At 31.4% G+C, this 18878-nt stretch overlaps 3 protein-coding genes across 23 annotated transcripts in view; 2 read left to right on the top strand and 1 right to left on the bottom strand.

The window, feature by feature from the left end:
• The first annotated feature begins 292 nt into the window (after positions 1-292).
• On the top strand, positions 293-6751 carry LOC124955944 (tubulin-specific chaperone D). Of its 2 annotated transcripts, XM_047511129.1 has the most exons (19): positions 296-867; positions 932-1110; positions 1242-1380; positions 1458-1644; positions 1724-1943; positions 2035-2183; positions 2289-2518; positions 2585-2724; positions 2802-2907; positions 2993-3170; positions 3250-3408; positions 3480-3683; positions 3757-3921; positions 4000-4124; positions 4216-4370; positions 4446-4644; positions 4716-5018; positions 5108-5423; positions 5528-6751. In XM_047511129.1, exons 1-18 carry the CDS (start codon positions 526-528, stop codon positions 5387-5389), a joined length of 3462 nt encoding a protein of 1153 aa, XP_047367085.1. In that variant the 5' UTR covers positions 296-525; the 3' UTR covers positions 5390-5423; positions 5528-6751. The 2 variants fall into 2 exon arrangements, with proteins under 2 accessions (XP_047367087.1, XP_047367085.1); XM_047511131.1 differs by lacking the exons at positions 5108-5423; positions 5528-6751 and having other exon boundaries at positions 293-867; positions 4526-4644; positions 4716-4858.
• Positions 3681-7708, bottom strand: LOC124956070 (alpha-(1,3)-fucosyltransferase 10). Its single transcript, XM_047511441.1, has 7 exons — positions 7640-7708; positions 7498-7537; positions 7283-7407; positions 6902-7121; positions 6584-6773; positions 6282-6459; positions 3681-6205 (listed from the first exon to the last, which is right to left on the bottom strand). Exons 1-7 carry the CDS (start codon positions 7706-7708, stop codon positions 5714-5716), a joined length of 1314 nt encoding a protein of 437 aa, XP_047367397.1. The 3' UTR covers positions 3681-5713.
• A 234-nt stretch (positions 7709-7942) lies between these two features.
• The window catches only part of LOC124955945 (histone acetyltransferase KAT7), a 27786-nt gene continuing 16850 nt past the window's right edge, over positions 7943-18878 (top strand). For 10 of the 20 annotated variants that reach the window (XM_047511134.1, XM_047511133.1, XM_047511144.1 and 7 more), the window contains exons 1-9: positions 7946-8524; positions 8718-9180; positions 9253-9516; positions 9601-9864; positions 9972-10151; positions 10633-11005; positions 11095-11389; positions 11485-11729; positions 11877-12063. In XM_047511134.1, coding sequence (XP_047367090.1) covers positions 8507-8524; positions 8718-9180; positions 9253-9516; positions 9601-9864; positions 9972-10151; positions 10633-11005; positions 11095-11389; positions 11485-11729; positions 11877-12063 — 2289 coding nt within the window. In that variant the 5' untranslated portion in view covers positions 7946-8506. The other 10 variants (XM_047511147.1, XM_047511148.1, XM_047511149.1 and 7 more) reach the window with 9 other exon arrangements.

Below are 18878 nucleotides of genomic sequence, written 5' to 3'. Positions count from 1 at the left end.
ATTTTTATTTATTTTTAAATAAAAATTGTTAATATTTTTGAATTGTGTAAGTAAAAAAGTGAAATTAGATGACGGAAATAGAACGAATTTTTAATTAAATTCTTTAGAAATTTTAAATTAGTATCATGATTTCACTGTAGATGGCTCCTGTGTGAGTTCTCCTCCATATATATATATATATATATATTGTTTAATGCAATTGTCCTCTATCAGTATTACATAGTCTATGGCATATAGAAGACCGGTTTACAAAATAATCCAAGTTCTGGTCAGTCAGTCAGTTTTATGAAAATTAAGCCTAAGTATACTCCTTTTATTGTTTCTATTGAACAGATATTCGTCGATCTGTCAAATTGTGTTTTTGTTGTCATATAACCGGTTTTGCGCAATAATAATTTTTTTGTAGATTTGATATGCATGACAATATTTAAAATACATATAAAATATATAAGGGATGATCTTGATTTCGTTTAATATTATACATTAAACAAGAGTGAAAGAGAATATTAAAGATATATAACCAAAATGGTGCTAAATGATTGTCCAGATCCAGAAAGTATAGGTTGTGGTTTTAGTGCTTTCAAAGAAGTAGACGAAGTAAACGAATTGATCAAGGATATAAAAAAAACAGACTTATCTCCAAGTCTTACAGAAAGAAACAGAGATCGCTTTAATTTCATTTTGTCACAGTATCAAGATCAACGTCAACTTCTTGATCCATATCTTGAAAATATTTTAGAGTCTTTACTTTCGATTATCAGAGATGATAATTCTACAGAAAGTATGAAACACAATGCTTTCAAGTATCTTTTTATTATCATGTCTGTTAAGACTTATAAAAAGATTGTTACATATCTTCCTCATGAGGTATTTATTTTATTATATATTTAAGTTTTTATTATAGATTATATCTAATATAATTATTATCTAGGTTGCAGACCTTTTACCTGTATTACGTCTATTAGAGAAACAAGATCCAAACGATGTAGATACATGGGAAACAAGATATGTCTTATTAATATGGTTATCTATTATTTCAAAAATACCATTTCCATTGTCTCGTTTAGAAACATCTGATACTATTGATCCGGAGCAAACAATCATGGTCAGGTATTCTTACTTCATTCAATATTATGTATGGTATTGGTTAATTTCTATTGCAAGAAATGAATAATTTTTATATTTATTATAAATGTAGTATTTAATGAGCCAATGAATATACTATTGTATATTTCTTTAAGGATTATGAAAGTATGCAAATTATATTGTTTATCGAAGGATGCATGTGCCGTAGCAGCAGTATTTTTAATAGCTAATTTTTTGACAAGATCAGACGTGAAAAAACTGTATCTCGAAGAAATGATAATATGGTGCTTAAAGGTACATAATATCATGCTCATACTTATAATTTTATGTTTACTAGTATTGTAATCTAGAATTATTTATATTTATTGTAGTCTGTTGAAAATGATCCTTTAAGACATGGACCTCTAGCTGTAATAGCTTCAATATTAAAACACGGTGCACGAGAAGATGTACGGCCGTACAGTACAATGCTTTTTGAAAAAATTTCAAAACTACAATTGAGTAATAATCCAGCAGATCTTATAAGAAAATTTGGGATGAAAGTTGTCCAACGCATTGGTAATATATGATATTTGAAAGTTGTAAAAATTATTGTATAATTCTTCGTTATTAACCTAATATCATTTCATATATTTAGGTTTTGTGTTATTAAGAACAAAATTAGCATCTTGGAGATATCAAAGAATGAATAGACCGATTAGTTTGTTGCCAAATTTAAATAAAAACAATGGCACTGAAAGCATTGATAATAAGGAGAACATATTAAATGATAATGAAGATCAAGAAATACCACCAGCTATAGAGGATATTATTGAACATTTAATTCAAGGTCTTAGAGATAAAGCCATCACTATTAGGTATCCAAAGTATAATAAAAACAATTCTATTATTATACCTTTTGCTTTATCTCTAACTCTAATCAAATTATTACTCTATTATCGATGGTAGGTGGTCTGCTGCAAAAGGCATTGGTAGAATAACAGCCCGATTACCAGTAGACTTAGCAGACGATGTCGTAGGATTTGTATTAAATCTCTTTTCTGGACGTGAATCAGATTCTGCATGGCATGGTGGTTGCTTGGCATTAGCAGAATTAGGTAAGATTTAAGAATTAAGTGTTAGGTATTGGGTTACATCTTTTTTTTTTTTTTTTTACATTTATTTTCTTACTTTAACTAACATGTGCATCACATACGTTTCAGGAAGACGCGGTTTATTGTTACCTCATCGTTTAAGTGACGTGATTCCCGTAGTACTTCAAGCACTTGTTTTTGACGAACCAAGAGCTTATGGTTCAATTGGTTATTTAATCAGAGATTCAGCATGTTACATTTGTTGGGCTTTTCCTAGAGCATATGATCCGGATGTATTTCAACCTTACGTAAAGGAAATAGCAGCTACTTTATTAGTAGTAACGTGTTTTGACAGAGAGGTAAAGATATTTTTTTATTGTCGATTAAATTGAACGAGAAAGTTCTAAATGAATTTATATTTACAGATAAACTGTAGACGCGCAGCTTCGGCGGCATTTCAAGAAAATGTTGGAAGACAAGGAAATTTTCCTCATGGTATAGATATATTGACTGTAGCTGATTATTTTGAAGTAGGCGTGCGAAGTCATGCATTTCTTAAAATAAGGTGTATTTCTCATTTGTAAGAACATTAAAAGTTCTATTTTTCTTTTATTTTATATAATATAACATAATACTTTTTAGTGTACACATTGCTCAATATGAGGAATATACCAAAGCCTTGATCGAACATTTGGTTACAAGGAAGGTTACACATTGGGATACTGCAATTAGAGAATTATCAGCCAAAGTAATGAGCTGATAAAATACGATTATAATTTTATCACGTTATATCTATTTTTATATTTTACTTAAAATTCAACCTTTTATTTCAGGCTCTGTTTAATTTAACACCAGCAGATCCACAATATATGATAGAAATAGTAATAACCAATTTATTGGATATGTTGAATTCAATTGATTTGAATGTTAGACATGGAGCAGTATTATCTATTGCAGAAATATTAGAAGCTCTGTATAATCATTTCGGGAAAAAAATCGAAACAATAATTGGTTAATCTTCTAACATGAAATTATAATATATTAATTATAATAATAAGATTTGAAGATAAATGAAGCCATTTTGTTTCAGAATCCTCAGCTGTGGATGAAATAAAAAGTGTAATATGTACGTTTCAAAAACGAGGTCAATTTAAAGGTCTAGGCGGAGAACTGATGAAGCAAGCTTGCGCCGTATTCATAAAGAAATGCTCGATCGTTCATTTTCCTATTCACTGCACTAATATCATAGGTATTCCATTAATAGAATATTTTTATTAATTATTTAAATTATAAATTATTTATATGAATTTCATTTTAAAGACGATTGGCAGAATTTATTGGAGGAATGTTTAAGTCACGAGGTATCTGCAGTCAAGTTAAAAGCTGCAGAAGCACATACAGAATTTTTTACTGAATATTACACAAGCATGGATCCAATTATTTGTAATACCGTAGTAAATCGTTATTTAGACAATTTGAAATCGAGTAGCCAAGTGGTCAGAATAGGATTTGCACAAGCAGTAGGTGAGATAATAAGATTTATTCAAATGTTAACGTACGCGTAGCAAACGGATATATACAGTTTCTATTTTGATAGGACATTTTCCTCTTTTTATAAAAAAGTCAAGAGTAAAGGATATTATAGAAGCATTAATTCAATGTACAACTATATCAGATGATACATTAAAATGGGCAGAGAGTAGGAAAGAAGCATTACATTCTTTGACAATGATAATACAAACGTTAAATATTAACGAGGCAGGTAAGTGTGTTTAATAAACAATTGATTAATGTGAAAATTAGATAGTGTACTCTCAAGAATGTTTTATAATTTTTACAGATGTGTGGAAAGTATTCGCTCCTCAAATATATAATTGTTATCTTTTTGCTCTAAAGGAATATACGATAGATAGCCGTGGAGATATAGGTGCTTGGGTACGAGAAGCAGCTATGACTGGTTTACACGTGAGCACAATATAATATGCCTGTGTTATTATTATTATTATTATTATTATTAATAATAATATCAGTTAAAATAATTTTTCTTTCTTTTAAGGTGCTCACTAATTTAGTTCTACAAGCTAACTTATTATATTTGCTAAATGAATCATTAATGACAAATATTATTGGTGGTATTGCTCAACAAGCTGTCGAAAGAATAGACGGAATTCGTGCTCAGGCTGGCATTGTTTTCAGTGCCCTTATTCATAGGTCAGTCATACACATTTCTTACATTCAATAATTCTATAACAATTATATTCTTTTTCTTTTCTCTTCGTACATCAGCGAACCTCCACTTCCAAATATACCGTATCATTCTGAACTTAAAAATATATTTCCTTTGAGCGAATGTAAAAATAATATAGAATGGAGAATGGAATCGGTAACATTTCCACGATTCATAAAAATGTTGGAATTCCCACCTTATACTATGAATCTTTTGAGAGGAATTATATTCAGTGTTGGTGGCTTAAGTGAATCTTTAGTAAGTAATACAACAAAATAGATTATAAATATTCAAAACTACTTTTCTTATTTAATTTTTATATTATATAGGTGAAGTACTCTAGTGTGGCTTTATTCAGTTATTTGAAAGAAATAGATGAAAAAAGTCTGAGAGATTTATGTGACAAAATGGTCAATATTTTCAAAGAGAGCCATAAAAATGAAAGAATGATCACTTCAATTTTAGCATTTTTGGATAGATTATTAAGTTCAGGGTGTATACAAATAATTTTAGATGATCCAGACAGTGATATACCTGAACGTATATTATTGCTATTGAAACAAGAAATAAAATATACAAACAGCACAAAATTGCTAATTAGTAGCATAAACGTTTTTTGTCAACTTTTGCAGGTTTGTTAATAAATCGTTCTAAAATTATGATTATTATTCAAAAGGATATTTACAATTTAATATTATCTTATAAATTTGATTATTTATAGGTGCATGGCTTTATAGGAAAAAGGGCATTTTGTCAATTAAGTATATTTTTATGCCACAAATATAAATGTTTACGCAAAGTAACAGCTATACGTACTTACGAAGCATTAACGCTTTACGGAGAAGAAATGGATTTATCCGAGGAAGACTTAGGAAGTATATTGACAGAATTAAATGGCACAGATTGGGAACAATCAGTTACTGAATTAAGGCCTATAAGAAATCATCTGTGTGAATTAATGAAAGTGCCTGCACCAGTTTTACAGGCTAAATTTGCAAATTAATAGATACTTTTAATATACAAATACTAATACTCAGGTGAATTACTTATTTTCTATTATACGATTTAACATTATACAGATTTGAATGTAAGTCTAATTAATTCGAGCAATGATCTAATCAACACAAAATTACATACACAGATCTCAATACAGGCTTAAAATAAAACATTCCTGTTTTGCAAGACACAGAAATAATAGAAATATTTTCATTCATCAAGCATCAACCGTAAGGAACTTTATTTTATTCTTTCTTTCTTATCAAATTCAAATTTATTATACTGAATAAAGCAGTCATCATTTGTACATAATTAATATACGAATAATTCTTTAACAATTATTTTTGTTATATAATTCAAATTTTTCAATATCATACTTTTTAATATCAATAGTTATATTATTTAATACATAATGTTCTAACAATTTTGCCCCACATTTTTCTAAGTTCCATTGATTTACCCAAAAATTATTTTCATCGGCTTTACCTGATAATAAATTTATTGGTAAAGGGCAATCATAATGTTTCTTCGAAACAATACTTATTTCTTCTTTAATTTGAGTATTATGTATTTGTTTGCAAACGAAACATTCATATTCTTCTACGTAATAACCGAAATTATGTGCATCTTTCGTAGACTTCTTTTTCAATACATCTAATAATCGTTTATTCGTTAATCTTTCTTCTTCTCTTCCTATTTTATGAATTAAATATCTTTCATATTCAATATCATTATTTAAAAGATGAAATAGAAAATTTGCTAATTCTTTAGGTTCAGAAAAATCTAATACTGAAATTGCAGACTTATTATTTGGTAACCAGTCCTATAAATTAACAATACAAAATTCATTATAATATTTGACATAAAGTAAATAAATTTTTAATATTTATAAAACGTACCTTGAATGAAGGAGATCCATAATAAATAGGTACAGATCCTACGACAAGTGGTCTCCAAAGTTTCTCTGTAATATAGTCATTACAAATAGCATTCTCAAAAGCTAATGTAAATTTATACTTTGCCACAAACGATAGAAACTCATTGCTATTTAATTTATCTAAATAATTACTTTTTAACCTGGATATAAATCGATATTAGTACAATTAAATGTACGTATTCTTTTCTTATAAATCTTAACCTTATAACAATATATACATACATACGTACATACATATATATATATATATATATATATATATACCTTTCGTTTAGGCGAGCATTATTTATACATGAACCATAAGAATCGATTTTAATGTATTTCATTAATTCTAAAATGTATGAGTCTCTATTACTTGCAGTATTACAATCCGATTGAATATACAATAATGGTGCTAACTTTTCGTTTTCGATTAAATCTGTTTTTTCTTTAGTCGATACAAAATATTTCTTTCCTACAATCCCACATAAATATTATAATAAAAGCATACATTTTTTATCACATAAATATATATATGTATATATATATATATATACATATGTGTGTATATATTTGTATATATCTATATATATATATATATACCTAATAGTTCTTCTTCATTGGGTAGATCGATGGAATAAAGTGGTACATTACTGAATCTACTAAACGTTGAGGAATAATTAAAAAGATTTAAAGCTTTGTAGTGTACGAATATAGGATTATTTCTAGGAGATTCTTCGTGGATCAAACCCCATTGCACAAATGCAGATCTCCACTTTGGTAAATCATTAATTTGAAAATTACTTCCATAAAATAAAATGGCCTGGAAAAAAAAAAATATATATATATATATATTATTATTTATACTTAATTTAAATTCTCTTTATTATTTAATACATATTAAATTAATCAGAGAATAATGTATTTTTCATTTAATAAGAGCTTTGTATTGTATATAAAGTAACAATAATATACAAATAATACTTTTAGTCGAGAGTTATTTTCGTATGTACGATTATATGTAAAATAACATTTATTGTGTCCGCATATTTTGGTCAATCCGTTATTACCGAAAGGTGTCCACCACAATATCACAGGTATATTTTTATCTGTATAAATATATAATCAATTTTTTTTTATATTGATATATTGAAAAGAGCTATATATATATATATACACATATACACATAATAGATTACCATCTTCGTTTAAAAGTTTGGCATTTTGAAGTAAAACTAACTGAAAATGAAAATATCAATTTTGTATTATTAATACGTTTCTTTATTATTTCATTTTAAAATACAAAGCCAATGAATAATTTATTCATCCACATATGCATACCTGAATTAATAAAAGAAGAATGCCCAATATAAATATATATTTAAATAAAGTACGTATTTTACAGATCATTTTTTCTTATAAAAAGAAAAAAAAAAAAAAAAAAAGAAAAAAAGAAAAAAATTAAAATTAAGAAAGTAAATATATATTAATGAATCATCAATTCATTTATTCTCTTTTTGTCTTCACACAAAAGACAGATCATAATTTGTTATGATATCACACAATTTTACACTATATTTAACTATACACATATTTTATTATTATATTAATTTTCTACATTCCTTTGGTATAATAAAAAATAAGTTAAAAGCCAATTAAGAGAGAATCATATTTTTGACATTTTTTTTTATTTTGACAAGTTGTCAAAACATTTTATAACATTTCTATGAGTATAGATGAGAATATGTCATAATGTGAAAATGAATATTGTGCGTACAGTGCCTCTAGTATTTTTTCGAGGAAACTTCAATACCAAGATGGCTGTCCATTACGTATTATTCAAATATTATTCTCTTTTCGATTGAAATTTACATATAAAATGAGAATAAAATAATAAATTAATAAAATAATATTTGATATATTAAAATATTTATTTTTAAATATTTCACATATATGAATGAGAGAAAATGAAGGATGAGTATCATTTCTCAATAGAACATAACGTATAATGGAGTGGCATCACTATGATTTAACTAATGTACGGTTAATGTGATGTATTTTCTATGTATACGTAACGATAATATCATTATTTTGCGCGAAATAATATCGAAAATATAAATCATTTTCGTGAATGTATACTCGTAGAATTTACAAAAGAAATGATATTTAATGATTTTTCAAATTCATTAGAAAGATAACATCATAGAAATGACGCCAAAACGCAAAGTAAGTTTTTATGTTTACCAAATTATGTCATTGTTTTGTGCGATACTATTATTATCCCTTTTTTTCATAGTTAATACGTTGTTGTTAACATTATCGAACGATGAAAAGCAAATAGAATGTAAATAATATTTAACATTTTATAATTTATAACAATTATTTAAGTTGTACGTAATTTTGTTTTCTATCAACACAGACTACTAGCTCGGAATCTACTTCATCTTCGAGTTCTGGCTCTTCATCCAGTAGTTCCTCAAGTTCTGGCAGTGAATCTAGTTCGTCTGATTCAGAAAACTCCAGTAGTTCTATTAATAGTCAAAAAGCGTCTGATTCGGAAAGATCCAAAAAGAAGGTACCGTTTCCAGCCGCAAGACATGTCAAATCTAAAACTGAGCCAACTCCTACTACTACGGCAGAAAATAAAAACAAGGAAAAAGTACAACCTAAGTCTAGACCAGTGGTTTATTCATCTGAATCTGAAGAATCACCCAGTAAGCTCAAATCTGTGAAAAGAAAACTACCTGCCAAACCTAAAGCTACTGCTACTGTAGCACCTGTAGTTAAAGTTCAAAAACCGCCAACTAAACCAGCATCTAATGTTGCCCAACATAAAAATATACCAGCTGCAAAGCCAAGCAATAAACAAACCAAACTTTCAGGTAAAATTTAATAACCCTAAAGATTTTATATATCTTATTGATTAATATCTTATACTATGAAAAATGTAATAGTTTTATTTGATAAAACTTCAGGGCCTTCAGGAACAAATATAAAAGTAGCGGATAAGTCTACGAAAATTACATCGGAACCGGTACAAAAGAAATTAAAAAAGAAGAGTATATTTAGTCCTGAAAATAGTAGTGAAAGTGACAATGCTTCTCCACCAAAAATAAATGCGATAAAAGCAGCGAACAATACTGTAAAATGTGCAAAAGCTCCACCTAAAATAAAAACTGCTGAGCCCAAAATAAAACCTACCATACCATCAAGACCTGGTAATTTATGAATATTTATATTTACTTTTATTGCTATTGTATTTTAAGAGAAAAATTTTCAAATGGATTTTTCACTGATCACAGCGCTAGTTGCTAAAACTCCGCAAATCCAAAAGTCGGATAGCTCGGCCAGTTCAAAGAGCTGTTCGGGTGGATCAGGTTCCTCTGGTTCAACAGATAGCAGTAGCGATTCCGATTCCTCGGAAAGCGTTACTAGTCCGCAATCTCAACCTAAAAAGAAGGATGTTCCACCACCTGTTACACAGAATATCACTACAAATACACAACCAAAAAGACCATCAGCAACAGTAGCACCAGTTAAACCTTTAAAATGTACGAAGAGACAAGGTATATATTGTGATTCATATAATTTAATTGCTGACTATTTTTAATTTATATACATATACATATATATATATATATATATTTATATTTATTTATTTATTTACATGCAGGTAGAATAAAAAGTGAGGATGATGGTGATGCATCTGGCAGTGATAAAGAAATGGATGACAATATAGAAGTGAGTTCTTCTAAAGGAACGGTTAAAGGCAAAAGGAAGTTACAAACTCGCAAAGGAAGCAAGCTATTACAACTGCAAGCAAAAGCTGCTAGTGACTCAGAATCAGATACAGGTGGACATATTATTTATTATAGTACATTACCAACTGACGATTACTTTCTAATTTTAGTTGTATTCTGTATATATTAGTTTTTATTCTATCATAATGGTTTGTTTATTAACTTTCTTATCGATTACTTAAGTACTAAAGAATATTTTGGGCTTTTCCCTATCAATCTTTAAGAGCATGTCCTTTAAATTATTATTTAAATTAATTGAAGAGTACATAAAAGGGGTAGATTATTTAGTAAAAGCATGTATAGTTTTGAGAAAGAGAAGGGTACTTTATGCAGAGAGTGAATATATAGGACTCTATGCTGCCACCTTAACACAAAAAAGCAGTATTTGCGGTTATGGATGGATGGATGAATTGGACATATATAAATGGCTCGTAGGATTCTGCTGATCAATGGGAGAGAGATCTTTTGTATTGAAAACTAACATGTCCAAGGTGTCCTAAGATGCAGATACAGTCTTTTTGCTTATGGCGGCAGTATGGTTCTCAGGTACGGAAACGATAGAGCGTAAACGTATCCTGCAAATTCCACTGATCCGGTGTGATTTGTCGGGAGTAGCTGAAAGCAAGAGAAGTACGAGCAAGTCGCCAGTTAAGCGTGCCGGTCCTGGTCAAGGCGCTAGACATTCATCATCCGCAGTGAATAGAACGACACAGAGCAGTACTGGATCTAATACGGTCGCTAATAGAACCGGACAAAACTCTTATAATCGCACACGTACTACCAAGGAAAGAGAATGTCCATTGGCAGCATGCTGCGATTCCCGAGGTCATCTTTCTGGAAAACTGGACACGCATTTTACCTTGGAAGCTTGTCCTTTGTATCACAATACTACGCCACAAAATTGCATGTAAGAAAGATAAAAAAGGAATCTATCATTTCTTCGTATCGTAATATACACATTGTGCGATATTATATTTGTATTATTAATTATTCTAGAGAATTCTACAAGGAAAGGAAGAAAAGGGAAGAAGAACGAAAGAAGTCGATAGGCAATCTTGCTAAAAAGTCACCTAAAGGAGGACATCAGACAACCGAGCAACGTAATTATCAACTTAAGGTTAAAGAAATGAGAAACAAATGGAAGCCTCATACCGGGGAAGATAATGGGAGTGACAGTGGTAACGATCTTCCTGGAAATGAAAAGGACAGACAACCGCGTTTAAATAATCTCACCTCGGATTATGATCTGAAATTATTTATGGAAGCTCAAGCAATTGCCAGCGAAAAAATAGTAAGCAATATCTATTATATGCTATACCTAAAATCTTTTTCTTCTTGCAACTTATTTTTTTTTTTTTTTTTTTTTTTTGAACTTATCAATTATAGGAGAAAGAGTTAAAAGAATTGGATTATGATGGAGAAGGTAGAAACAGTGGTGGCACACGTTGTGTCGAAATGGGAAAATGGGAAATGGAAGTTTGGTATCAAAGTCCATATCCGGAAGAATTTAGTCGTGCTCCTAAACTTTACCTTTGCGAATATTGTCTGAGATATGCTAAAAGTCGTCAGGTATTAAGAAGACATCGAGAAAAGTGTTTGTGGAGACATCCACCGGGACATGAGGTATACAGGTCGGTATATATATCACCTAATTGATCATAATAAAATAAGAGACAGTTTTACTTTGTGATAATATATTTGAAACATCTTCTTTTTTGTTTCTTTTTTTTTTTTCTTTTTTTTCTTTTTTTCTTTTTTTTTTTTCTTTTTCATTCCAGAAAAGATAAAATTGGCGTCTGGGAAGTGGATGGTAAACGTTACAAACAATATTGCCAAAATTTGTGTCTCCTAGCAAAGTTCTTTTTGGATCATAAGACTCTTTACTACGACGTGGAACCATTCCTCTTCTACGTGATGACCATAGGCGATTCTGAAGGATGTCATACAGTTGGTTATTTCAGTAAGGTAAGTCATAAACACTCTACTTATTTTTATTTATTATTTTACACTTAAAAAATTACTTTATTAATCAAGATATATGCAATTTATTTCATAGATATGCAAAATAGAAACTTTGACGTTTATTTAATGATTAATAGGAATCATTATTGATAGTTAAATATACAATCAATCATTTTGATAGAATATTTGATAAATAGGATAAATTCGTATGAATCTTTGATCTCCTTTTTGAAATTCGAAGTTAAAGTCTCTATAAATCTTGAGTGACCTTTGACCCTGGGAAAACGCCCTCTTTCTCTCTCTCTCTCTCTCTCTCTCTCCCCCTCTCCCTCTCTCTACCATCCCCAGACGTTCCGGAATTTTCTACTACCCTTAAAGGTACACTTGGCAGGTTTCTAATCTATTTTCTCAAACGTGGATCGAATAAGATTGTAGTGTCATCATTCTAATCGAGATAAGGCACGAATTTATTCGATTTACATATGCAAAACATGTTTCTTAAGTTTTCTTAAATTTTTCTTTTTACTTTATTTTTATAATCACATAAAAAGAATTATATATTTTTTATTATTAATCAATGAATTCAATACCGAGTTCAGTGAACCCCTTTGCATTATCATTTTGATTGTAAGATTAGTAAAGTCTATTAAATTGCATCGTTAAGTACATTTCTACGATCATTGAGTTTGCGTGTAGGAAATTGTTTTCTTCGAGTATGCCATAAAAAATCGGATTTTTATTACTTTCATTTGATTATACTCAAAGTGCTCATAAACAATAAAATGTGAAATGAATTTAATAAAGCAGTAATATAGTATCTATTTTTCCTTTGAGTCACATTAATGTCTGATCATATTCGTATTTGACTACTTAAACGTACTAGTCCAATGAGAAGTCTACAAGGGTGGTTTTCCGTCCTAAACGATGTGTGTATACACACACACACACACACTCACACTCACACATACGCGCGCGCGTACATATATATCGAGAGTGTAGGGTCGAAATCTTTGCAGACGTTCATCGACCTTTGACCCCGACTGGGCTCGCGACCTACCATAGCTGGGAAGGGTTGATGAAGTTTTACATTTCGGAATCAATACGATTCTCATGGATATAATACTATTCCTGATGAATTACAGACATTTCTCTAATGATTCAAAATCTTTATATTTCCGAAAAGAACAATATCTCATCGCATATAAGAAAATTATCTTAGATATATCTTCTATAAATTTAATCTCATAAATTTTCATGAGAAAAAGAATCGGATCGATGAATCTAATTTGTTCTTTCTCTTTAGAAATCTAATTTTCAATGGTACACCCTGTATAAAAGGGCGTACCTCCTCGTAGGTTCCTACACTTTCTGCAGAGGTAAAGGTGGCAGCAGTAACAAGAATTATAGGAGTTAGTAGTAGTACTAGCAGTAGTAGTAGTAGTAGTAGTAGTAGTAGTAGTAGTAGTAGTAGTAGTAGTAGTAGTAGTAGCAGTAGTAGCAGTAGTAGTAGTAGTAGTAGTAGTAGTAGTACTGGCAGTAGCATCAGCAGCAACAGCACCAGGAGCATCAGCAGTAGCAGTAGCAGTAGCAACGCCAAGTCAAAATCTTTATAGACGTTCAACGACCCCGACCCTGGCCAGACAGTCGGTCGGGGTGATGGTAGTGGTTGCTGCTGAAGCTGGTAGTGATAGTAGTGGTGGTGGTGGTGGTGGTGGTGGTGGTGGTGGTGGTGGTGGTGGTGGTGGTGGTGGTGGTGGTGGTAGCAGTAGCGACGGCTGGGATAGGTAAAGGGAGGGAAGGGGATGTATCAGTGGGGGTGGTGGCCGTGGCTAGCGTACGTAGCGTACGCTATCAGCCCGGCGGCGGTGTTGGAGGTAGAAGAGGGGTGGTTGCGTCGACTGCAACGGGGATGCCGAAGGGCCATGCTCTGACGGAGGGAGTCTAGGGAAGGAGTTAGGGGCGAGAGGGCGTCGCCTCGTGTCGGGTCGTCAACCTTTGCGGCACTGCGACGTCGGGCTCGTTATTATTTCCTCTACTACTACTACTACTACTACTACTATTACTACTACTACTACTGCTACTACTACTACTACTACTACTATTATTATTATTACTATTACTACTGGCATTACTATTACCACAACTACAACTGTTGGATTCCTTCAGAAAATTCGATGGCACAATTTTTTTCTTACTACTGTTCTTCTACTTCATTCAAACTTTTCTAATAATCTTATATCTTTTACACTCTCCGGTATAATTATGTTATTTACATAATATTATTATCATGTTAATATTAATGTTATATTAATTTTAATATTAGACCAATCTTACTGTCACTATTAGTATTATATTGATATTCATTCTAATTGTAATCTCTTCTCATTCCCTTTAAATATTACTTTAATACAGTATGTTTTTAATTTTCACAAGGACAAATTGTGATATCCAAAAAGAATATTTAACTATTAGATTAATGTCTCCATTAATTGTAAATGTTACTTATCTTAAATATTAAGTACATAGAATAAAAAAAAAGAGATTAAATTATTGATCATTTAATTAATGAATTTATTTATAAATAAGAATAAAAACGGCGGGCTTTATGTTTGTAAGTACATAATAACAGTTCATCGTCACTTCTCAGATTTATTCGTCTGCAAACACAATGTGGCTCTCTTTCTCTCTCTCTGTGTGTGTATGTGTGTGTGTGGGTGCATGTGTGTGTCAGTTTTCAGAAACGCTCGAAATCCGGTAAGCCCCGTCCGTAGCCGGAAACGAATTTACGCTCAAGTTCGCGCGCGTAGACCGTTCAAAAGAGGTAGAGAAGGGTCGAAAGAGAGAAAAAGGGATAGATAGAGAAGGGCACACCCATTATGATTGTTCAGATTTACTCTTCCTTAACAGTCTATATAATTCTACTGTAATTAGTCCAAAATCTTTTTCTTTTCTTTTTTTCTTTTTTACTCTTTAGGTTTAACAATACAATTTTTTTAATAAAAATTACTTTTAACTTTCAATCTGTAGATAATTTAAATCAATCGAATTAGGATATATTTCTAACAATTCTTTTTTTTTATGTCTAATCAAAATTATATATATATATATATATATATATATATATTTATTTATTTATTTATTTATATGTAATTATGTCTAATCATAATATATATATATTTTTTTTTTATTGATTGCCGATTAGAAATGTAAAGAATTTATTTGTTTGCTTTAAATCTTCTTAAGAAAATCTTAGACACGCCCTATTCGATCGATATTTGCAAGAACTCGAGACAAAATTTTATTTTATTTTATTTTTATTTCTTATTTTAATTTTAATATTTTCTTTCTTATTCCTTTTTTCTTTTTCATTATTTCATATGAAATTCATATTTGTTTGAATCAAAGAAAATAGAATCAGAAAAAAAATTATATAGACAGAATAAAGAATAATTATAGGAAGTTTTCTGAGCGATATACACACACACACACACACACACACACACACACACACATATATATATATATAAAAGAGAGAGAGAATAAAAAAAAGTAAAAATACGTGATTCACTCAGAACACATCATTTTTACGATTGGTAATACGAGTCTCCTCTTTCATGGTTTTCCCGCGTATTACTTCGCAGTAGCGACCTCGAGAGCAATAGGAGCGTTGACCTTGAATTATCAGGGCGTTGACCTCGACTGCTCCGGGCGTTGACCCTGAGCAATCTAGGCGTCGACCTTTCGTGACGTGGGCGTTAACCTTGAGGAAGCGTGATCGCTTAACTGCGAATAATATGATCCATTGATGGCTCTTCTGTCATACACATATCACACCACACACACACACACACACACACACACACAAATAAGATGAACATTTTAAACGATTAGGTTTATCCTAATTATTACATTCATTTTGTTTCGTTGTATACGATATATACATACAAATTTTTGTAAAATTAAATTGAATTTTTTTAAAAAAGTTCAAGTTTAACATCAAACGGTGAATTATTTTTATGAAAAGTATGTCTGGACGCTTTATATATATATATATATATATACACACAATAGATTTCTTTTTCGTATTTGCAATATTTATTTAATATTTATTATTTTGAACGTCAATGTGGATGGTAACATTACAAAAAAATATTTGACTTTATCGATCAATGATAATACTCACATAAAAAGAAAATAGATGGCGCGATATCATTATTTGAGAAATATTAATTAAATCACTTCTCATCTACATACATAATTTTGTTTAACATTGACATTGTAACACATATGTTAACTTGACCATGTATAATTTGAAGAATACAATTAATTAATAAGGACGTCAAGGTAGAGGAATAATTGTTCAATATTTGAGAATGAAAAGGATGATATGAAAAGGAAACAAAAAAATAAATCTTTTCTAATCTTATATAACTTTTGTCATCGATATTAAAGTCAAAGTCAAAATTGAAGATGGAAAAAAGAAAATAATAATAATAATAATAATAATAATAATAATAATAATAATAATAATAATAATGAGATGCACATGGCATGTTCAAAATGCAATGCTTCTTTGGACACTCTCCCGAAAAGGAGAAACCCAATGTCACGTGACAGAGGCAAGACTTAAAACCGGTTTTCGGGGCCGCCAAGTCCAACATTCGCAGGACTTGGATGAAACGACCTGTCCTGGTCCTGAAATCCTTGCACCTTTTCTCTCTTTCTCTCTCTCTCTCTCTCTCTCTCTCTTTCTTTTTTATTTTGTTAAATAGTTTTGCAAAATATAAGTATAAAAAAACGAACAAACTTTGGATGATCTTCAATTGGGGTCTTATCTTTTCAATTAACCATTCTACTATAATTACATTCGATTCGTATGGAGTTTTAATGAGTCCAATTAAAATCAGACTATACCCAAAGACAAACGGATTCTTGGAGGTCTTAGTAAAGAATGTTGGAGAAGAAGAAGACGAAGAAGAGAAGGAGGAGGAAGTGGGGGAGAAGGTGGAGGAGGAGAAGATTCTACATTGGTGTGTGAGGCAGGTTCCGCGTAAACGAGACGACTTCGTCTCCTCTTACAAGTATCCCAGACAGGATCTAAAGAAAGAAGAAGAAGAAGAGAAAAAAAGAAAAAAAAAAAAGAAAAAAAGAAAAAAGGAAAAGGTGTTGTGTCTGAGGTGTAAGAGACTCTTGTCGAAAAGTGACTGAGACAACAAGACTACATTGATCGCCTCAGCGATTCCATGATATATATATTTTCATTTAAACGATTTATTTCTAATACGGGCTTCGTGAGCTGTAAATAAGTCGATCAAATCGTTGATAATTAAAAGGATGTAAAATAAAGAAAAGGATTTATTAAGAAAACGTTTGTTTGATGGTGGTGGCGGCAGAGGAGGGAGGGGTTATTGAACCGAAGAAAAAAATCGGCATATATACCGTACGTCGATAAAGAAGAACGTCCGAGAGGAACGTGGAAAAGAGGAAATCGTTCGACGCCGTTTCCAGGGAAACGCGATGATCCAACGTTTGAAGGTTCATTTGCCTAACTTCCGGCGATACGGCAGTTAGCCCGTCACAAACGCTTCCATGGTATATATATATATATATATATATATATATATATATATATATCCTGAATAATGCATAAGGACAGGAAGGTCTGTGTGAGTGCGAAAGCTTTTCTACATTCAGGAGGAGGAAGAAGAGAGAAGATAGAAGATAGAGGAGAAAGAGGCGTTCAAAGAGGGATGAGATTAAGGGAGAATACCTGCGCCGCTCGCCCGCCCGCCCTTCGAAACCAAAGAGAAAAGAGAAAGATAGAAGCTTGGACCGTGAAGTGTCCGAAAAGAGGACGAGTCCGACGTACATAATATAATAAATGGACAGACGGGTCTCTGGCAGCGTTTATAGTAAAGAGAGAAAGAGAAAGAGGAAGAGAGATGAGAGGATTGGGCGGATACTCTGCGAAGATAGGAGACGAAGAGGCATTGGGAGGAAGGGGGGGGACGAGAAAAGGGAAGGAAGGTGTACCAGACGGATACAGGATTGAGAGAGAAAAAGAGACCTCGGGTATTTCGAGTTGGAAGAGGGAAAGAACGACAGACGGTCAGCGTCTGAAACGTGACTCGTGAATTTTCTTCTTCCTCCTCCTCTATTTACCTCTCAGTCCTTATCAATCGAAATCGTAGATTTTTTTTTCTTTTTCTTCTTTTCTGTCCACCCGCTTTTTATTTTTTTTTTTTTTTTTCTAATATTTCCACAAAATTGATAAATTTTCAACGAGATATGTTTGAAAGTTAAGAAAGGATCTTCCTAAATTCTTACTTAAACCGACGAATAAGAGAAAGGTCATAAATTTCTTCGTAGCAGACGAGAGAAAAAATTATTTAAGAAAAGAAAAAAAAAAAAAATAAAGGAAAGAGAGAAATTTAGAAAAAAAAAATAGAAAAAGCGTGTATTCTCTCAAAAAAATGTGGGAGGAGAGGGAGAGAAACTAATGGACGGTGGAGTAAAATTTAAAGATTTTAAAAGAAAAGAGAAATTAGGAGATTAAGAGTAGGAGCGTGGGGAGGGGTAGGGGACAGAGGAAGAAAACCAGATGATTTTCTTTCCTTCGAAAAATACAATCGGGGTTTTACGGGGGATGGATGGAGTAGCGGCTGGGGAGGGTTAGGTTGTGCGAAAAAGGAGTGGGATGACGTAGAGTGGCACGACGAGAGTCGAGTAGAGTAGTAGAGGTCGTCGATACGATACGCAGCCGCGCGAGAGCTTCGTTGAGAAGAGGTTGGGGTAGGCTCGTCCCGACCCTCCCTCTC

Source organism: Vespa velutina, chromosome 20 (assembly GCF_912470025.1).
Source record: "Vespa velutina chromosome 20, iVesVel2.1, whole genome shotgun sequence".
Classification (NCBI taxonomy): domain Eukaryota; kingdom Metazoa; phylum Arthropoda; class Insecta; order Hymenoptera; family Vespidae; genus Vespa; species Vespa velutina.
The sequence above is the reverse complement of the archived record's forward strand: the minus strand, read 5'-3'. Positions and strand labels throughout refer to the sequence as shown.

What these genes read in the sequence shown, in the direction of transcription:
- LOC124955944 (XM_047511129.1), top strand. Translation starts at nt 526, where the DNA reads ATGGTGCTAAATGATTGTCCAGATCCAGAAAGTATAGGTTGTGGTTTT. An exon ending in GTTAAATATTAACGAGGCAG is followed by an intron (nt 3,922 to 3,999) that starts GTAAGTGTGTTT and finishes TAATTTTTACAG; the next exon opens with ATGTGTGGAAAGTATTCGCT. An exon ending in TTTTTTGTCAACTTTTGCAG is followed by an intron (nt 5,019 to 5,107) that starts GTTTGTTAATAA and finishes GATTATTTATAG; the next exon opens with GTGCATGGCTTTATAGGAAA.
- LOC124956070 (XM_047511441.1), bottom strand. Translation starts at nt 7,708, where the DNA reads ATGATCTGTAAAATACGTACTTTATTTAAATATATATTTATATTGGGC. An exon ending in CAATGAAGAAGAACTATTAG is followed by an intron (nt 6,774 to 6,901) that starts GTATATATATAT and finishes GTGGGATTGTAG; the next exon opens with GAAAGAAATATTTTGTATCG. An exon ending in ATGGATCTCCTTCATTCAAG is followed by an intron (nt 6,206 to 6,281) that starts GTACGTTTTATA and finishes GTTAATTTATAG; the next exon opens with GACTGGTTACCAAATAATAA.